At 37.6% G+C, this 6,777-nt stretch overlaps 1 protein-coding gene across 1 annotated transcript in view; it reads left to right on the top strand.

The window, feature by feature from the left end:
- Positions 1-233: 233 nt before the first annotated feature.
- Positions 234-6,777, top strand: part of LRRD1 (leucine rich repeats and death domain containing 1) — a 38,334-nt gene continuing 31,790 nt past the window's right edge. Inside the window, exon 1 of the mRNA XM_012811044.1 lies at positions 234-2,245. Coding sequence (XP_012666498.1) covers positions 308-2,245 — 1,938 coding nt within the window. The 5' untranslated portion in view covers positions 234-307. The remainder of the gene's footprint in view (positions 2,246-6,777) is intronic.

Genomic DNA, 6,777 nt, shown 5'->3' with positions numbered 1-6,777 from the left:
TTAATTTTAATGTGATCTCAAGAATAACATGTGATAAATACATGCCACTAATAAACTATCCGTAACCCAGAATCATATATAAAATTGGTTTGTTGTGAAGGTAACCAATTGGTTTGTTTTCATATTTGTTAAATTATTCCTTATGGAATAAAAAGAATAGAATATTAAAATTCATCCAAAATTTTGACATCTGTATTACATCTTTTCTTTTAATGTCAACATTTGTTTTGTAGATTCAAAGGACAAAACATGAAAATTAAAATCAGGTTACAGTCTTGAACTGGTATAAACCACATCAGCATATAAGATGTCTGAAAAGGAGGATACATCAGAAGAGCTAGAGGATAGCTCTACTACACTGCGGAGAGGATCTAGGTCACAATCGACAGAGGAGCCTACATTAACTGAACAAACATCAGACTTATTAAATGAAGATTCTGATAACCAGGAAGAGAAGCCTTCCAACCAGAATTATGAAGCACATCCTGAAGAGGATATATCAGTATCACCAAATTCCTCTGAAAGCATGTCTGAGAAAAATGAAGAACCAAAGAAAAGTATTACATTTTCTGAAACAAACTCTAGTAATGCCAGCTTACTGCCTCAAACAGAAACTTCACAAAGTTTACCATTACTTACTGAAATGACTGCAGAATATCCAGGTTTCAGTAACTTGCTATCTTATGAAACAGAAGGAAAAGTTACTGCACACGTCTCTGAAGAAAATCAGAAACCACTTGGTGTAGAGTCAGATAACTTTACAGTTAACCTCGTGGCCAAGGGTTTACAGGAATTCCCCAAAGACATTTTAAAAATCAAATATACAAAATATCTCTATTTAGATAAGAATCAAATCAAAACTTTTGATGGAACAGACTCAGGTGACCTGCTAGGACTTGAAATTCTATCCCTGCAAGAAAACGAGTTATTATCACTTCCATCTGAAATTCACTTACTCCATAATTTAAGGATATTAAATGTCAGTCACAACCAAATACCACACATCCCTGTAGAGATATCACAGCTTGGGAATATCAGGCAACTCTTTTTTGATAACAATTACATTGAGAATCTTCCTTCTGACTTAGCAAATCTTAGAAATTTAGAAATTTTAAATTTGGGTAAAAATAAGTTAAAGCTCATACCAGACACTCTGCCTAGTTTAAAAAACTTAAACGTTCTCAATCTAGAATATAACCAATTAACAATATTTCCTAAAGCTCTGTGTTTCCTTCCAAAGTTAATGTCACTAAACCTTACTGGAAACCTGATAAAGAGTTTGCCAAAAGAAATTAAGGAACTTAAAAATTTAGAAAAACTTTTACTGGATCACAATAAACTTACCTTTTTGGCTGTGCAGATTTTTCAGTTACTCAAAATAAAAGAACTTCAACTGGCTGACAATAAGTTGGAAGTTATTTCACATAAAATTGAGAATTTCAGGGAACTTAGAATTCTTATGCTGGATAAAAATTTATTGAAAAATATACCAGAAAAAATTTCTTATTGTGTAATGTTGGAATGCCTCAGTCTTAGTGATAATAAGTTAACAGAACTTCCTAAAAACATCCATAAGCTTAAAAATTTAAGAAAACTCCATGTAAACAGAAATCATATGGTAGGAATAACTGAAGATATCTTACATCTTCATAATATAAGCAGTCTAGAATTTTCAGGCAATATAATCACAGATATTCCCATTGAAATAAAAAACTGCCAAAAAATAACTAAAATAGAATTGAATTATAATGAAATAAGGTATTTTCCAGTGGGACTGTGTGCTTTAGATTCTCTTTATTATTTGAGCTTTAATGGAAATTATATTTCAGAAATACCTGCAGATATATCTTTCAATAAACAACTGCTTCATTTAGAGTTTAATGAAAACAAATTCCTCATATTTTCTGAGTACTTTTGTTCTCTTATTAATCTTAGATACTTGGATCTTGGTAAAAACCAAATAAGCAAAATTCCACCATCTATTTCCAATATGATATCACTTCATGTACTTATTTTATGCTATAATAAATTTGAAATTTTCCCTAGAGAATTGTGTACTTTAGAAAATTTGCGAGTACTTGATCTTTCGGAAAACCATTTACGAAAAATCCCTTCAGAAATCTGTAATTTAAAAGGAATTCAGAAATTAAACTTCGCAAGCAATCAATTTACGTATTTTCCTATTGAACTATGCCAACTTCAATCACTGGAAGAGCTAAATTTAAGTCAGATAAATGGGAGAAAGGTAAGAGACTGATATTAATATTTGGGGTCTTTGAGGGGAAGGAGCTGTTGGAGGGTATCAGAATCTAAGCTGCACTGTAGCTGTGTGTGTGTGTTTTAAACTTAGCTGGAATATTTTATCATGTAAAAAATAGGCTTTACCTCCTTCCAAACAAGCCTTACACAATCACTTCTCAACATAAAAGCTTTCTAGCAAAATATTTCATTAGAATGAAATGTAAAGCAATTAAAACAACAATTTTGTAGATTTCTTTTTATTTCAGCTTAATTGTAAAAGGAGTTTAAAGTTATGAATGTCATATAAGCACAGTATTGAAAATTTGGACACTGGGAGGCTGAGGTGGGAGGATCACTTGAGCTCAGGAATTTGAGACCAGTCTGAGCAGGAATGAGACCCCCATCTCTACTAAAAATAGAAAAATTAGCCAGGCATCATGGCATGAGCACCTATAGCTTCAGCTACTTAGGAGGCTGGCACAGGAGAATCATTTGGGCCCAGGAATTGGAGGTTGCTGTAAGATGCAACTCTCAAACCATGGCAACAGAGCAAGACGCTGTCTCAAAAAATTGCTAGATCAATGAGAATAAACTTACTTATAGTCTTATAGTTTAGCATTTTCTTTTACTCAAACTAAAAGAGTAGTTTTTTATAAAAATACCTTTTTAAAAGTAGAGCATTACTTTGTATTAAGATCTTAATGAATGAAAAGAACACAGCTATTATTTGGCTATCTTTAATGCTGGGCCATTATCTAAAGAAGACTTCCAAAGTCTATGTTCCTAAAAACCCTAGTCCAATGAGCTTCTGCTCAAAAAAAATGTTTAAGAAGTGCAGTATATAGGCTCGGCACCTGTGGCTCAAGTGGCTAAGGCGCTAGCCACATACACCTAAGGTGGTGGGTTCGAATCTAGCCCGGGCCCGCCAAACAACAATGATGGCTGCAACCAAAAAATAGCCGGGCATTGTGGTGGGCGCCTGTGATCCCAGCTACTTGGGAGGCTGAGACAGGAGACTCGCTTGAGCCCAGGAGTTGGAGGTTGCTGTGAGCTGTGATGCCCCAGCACTCTACCCAGGGAGATAGCTTGAGGCTCTGTCTCAAAAAAAAAAGAAGTGCAGCATATATTATCAAATGGTTTTGAGAAGCCCTTGGTTCTTAAAGAATCGCCACGAATATTAGATTATTAAAAGCTCTGAAGAATTCCTTCACTAAAGAAATTAGTTTATCTCTATTTAATCCATATTTCCCAAACTTATTTGACCATTTCCAACATAACATCCATTATATAATATCTTTCTAAAAAGGCTGCTCTAGAGAATACTTGCTTATGTGGATGAATAAATAAATAATAATACATCTTGCATTGTATTTAAAAAGTTGCTATTGGCCAGGCACAGCATCTTACGTCTATAATCCTGACAGTTTGGGAGACTGAGACAGGATGATTGCTAGAAGCCAGTAGTTTGAGATCAGCCTGAACATCATAGACAATGACTCTACAAAAGATAACCAGATGTGGTGGCACACACTGGTAAGTCTCAGCTATTCAGGAGGCTGAGCAAGAAGGATTGCTCAAGCCCAGAAGTTTGAGGTTGCAGTGAGCTGTGATGACACTGCATTTTAGTCTAAGCAACAGAGCAAGGCCCTGTCTCAAAATAAGTAAAAATAAATAAAGAAAAGGTTGCTTTTGTACTAACAGACACTTTTTATTTCTATAATATGATCAGCAATTAATTCCTTGACTGATTTATAACCCTCTTACTTTTTCCTCCTTTTAACTGTGGCTATCACCAAAGTTGTGCCCATAACTTTCTGTTTTCTTTTTTTTTGAAACAAAGTCTCATTCTGTTATCCTAGGTAGAGTGCGGTGGCAACCTCAAACTCTTGGGCTTGAGAATCCTCTTGCCTCAGCCTCCCATGAGGCGCCTGCCACAATGCCCAGCTAGTTGTCACCATCATTATTATTACTGTTTTTGTTGTTTGTAGAGATGAGATCTCACTCTTGCTCAGGCTGGTCTCTCAAACTTCTGAGCTCAAGAAATCCACCTGCCTCAGCCTTCCATAGTGCTAGAATTAAAGGCGTGAGCCACCTCACTCAGCCAACTTTCTGTCTTCTATTCACTCCTTCCTAGACCTCCCCATACCAGCTGTCATTTACACTCACATGATCCCCGTGTCTACATAATTGGAGCTGATCTTGCAGGAGTGCCTCATTGTTCCCAAATTTTCCTGGGAATTTCATGTTTTGTTTTTCTGTTGTCTTAAACTTCAAAATCAACTCATTCTTCTTCCAAAATAACTCCCTTCAAAAATTCTCCATTTCTAAACTTTCTTCAGACCTGCCAGGCTAAAAATCATGCAATCATCTTCGTTCTTTTTCAATCACCATTTATACCTAATCTTATACCAGAATTATCTTATTTTTTCCTCTGAAAAAGCTCTTGAATCATCTGCCTCATCTTTCAGTGTCACTGTCTCCATCTCCTGGTCCATGGGCAGTCCTCATTGCATGCCTAGATTATGCCAGGAGCCTACTGGGCTATCATCTGTGTCTCAGTCTCCTCACTTTTAGCAGGTCTTATCAAAACCATCAGACGTCATTCTCAATGTATGATCATACTTGCCTGTCAGGAATTCTGATTGCCTACTCAAAGTGGGTGGCTGCCATTCCACATCTTTGCAATATTATTTCCAAGGTCACCAAATGGAAAAAATAACTTACAAGAACTCTCAAGAATATCCTGGAAGAGGTAGGGAGGGTGATGGATTAAAAATTACCTATTGGAACAGACATGGCGGCACATGCCTATCATCCTAGCACTTTAGGAGGCCAAGGCAGGTGGATTGTTTGAGCTCAGGATTTCTGAGATCAGCCTGAGCAAGAGTGAGACCCCATCTTTAAAAATAGCTGGGCATCATGGTGAGCATCTGTAGTCCCAGCTACTGGGGAGGCTGAAGTAAGAAGGATCACTTGAACCCAAGAGTTTGAGGATTCTGTGAGCTATGCTGCCAAGGCACTCTACTGAGGATGACGAAGTGAGACTCTGTCTCAAATACAAATAAATAAAAATAAAAATTACCTATTGGATACAATGTATACTATTCAGGAGAAAAGTACACTAAAAGCCCAGATTTCACCACTATACAATTTATCGATGTAACCAAAAACAAGTGTGCCTCTAAATCTATTTAAAAATAAAATAAAGCCCAACTAAAATTTAGAAAGAAGAAGAGGATCTACGTGGTTGAAAATGACTTTGATAACACCCTTGGGGTAGAGAAGAAAATGCCCAAAGGATTAATTTATGTAATATCAGGTGGTCACTCAACAGATGAAGATGAATCAGGTGAATCTCAGGGCTTATGTTTTGCTGAAGGAAGGATTCCTAGCAGGGGTGTTCCTTCTATAATAGTCGTATTATTGCACTGTTTACAGACACTTCCCCTAATAAATGTTGAACAAGTAGTTAGAGAATATTTGTTTAGGGCGGTGCCTGTGACTCAGTATGGCACTGGCCCCATATACCAGAGTGGCGGGTTCAAACATGGCCCTGGCAAACCTGCAATAACAACAACAAAAACAGATTATTTGTTTAAATGAACGTCAAAGAATGGACCTGCCTGCCTGTTTTGATCTGACTTCTACTTCACAGGCCTGGCTCTGCAGTTCTCCTGCAGCCTGGTTCCATGCTCCTTTGTCCTCGCATGTCTCCTTCTGTTTCCCATTACCTCTTTTAAGTGGTCAGCTTTTCACTGGCTATTTTCCTGCATAATATATGTTTTACCGGAAGTGTCCTAGGACTTCTATTCAATCCTAGTCATTCTTAAGAGGCTATTCAGGTTTTCTGTGCTACATGAAGCTTTTCTTTAGTTCCCTGATTTGTACCGCTCTACCTTTTCTAAACTTTCATTCATCTGTTATTACTTGCATTCTTTATTTTGGCACTGGATTACCTATTGCTTCCTACTGTTTTCGATTGTGTCATTTGCTTGTACAGTAGAACCTCCATAGCTGACACCTCCCTACTTTGACCACCACCTTAAGTTGACCTCATTTTCATAGACCGGACATGCACCGCATGTACGCATGTACCTGTCAGCACAGTAGGCCGAGTTCCTTATGTTGACAAGGTCCATATGTTGACCAGTTTCTAACAGTTCCTTGCGTGGTCACTCGCAGAGGTTCTACTGTATTTTATTCCCAGAACTAAATCTTCATCTCTATGTCTTCTTCACTTTAACAGAGTGTTTTAATTCCTATTATTTGCATCACTTCTTGTATAGGAATTTTTATTTGAGGCCACATTGCCAAAAGAGTGTGACTCCATTATTGAACATTTACTTAAAAATGCACTGTGCTGGCTCGGCGTCTGTGGCTCAAGTGGCTAAGGTGGCAGCCACATACACCTAAGGTGGTGGGTTCGAATCTAGCCCGGGCCCGCCAAATGACGATGGCTGCAACCAAAAAAAATAGCTGGGCGTTGTGGCAGGCGCCTGTGGTCCCAGCTACTTGGGAGGCAGAGGCAGGAGACTC

This window comes from Otolemur garnettii, unplaced genomic scaffold, assembly GCF_000181295.1.
Source record: "Otolemur garnettii isolate 467f Iridium unplaced genomic scaffold, OtoGar3 scaffold00005, whole genome shotgun sequence".
Taxonomy (NCBI): domain Eukaryota; kingdom Metazoa; phylum Chordata; class Mammalia; order Primates; family Galagidae; genus Otolemur; species Otolemur garnettii.
This window is presented reverse-complemented; position numbering and strand designations above follow the sequence as displayed.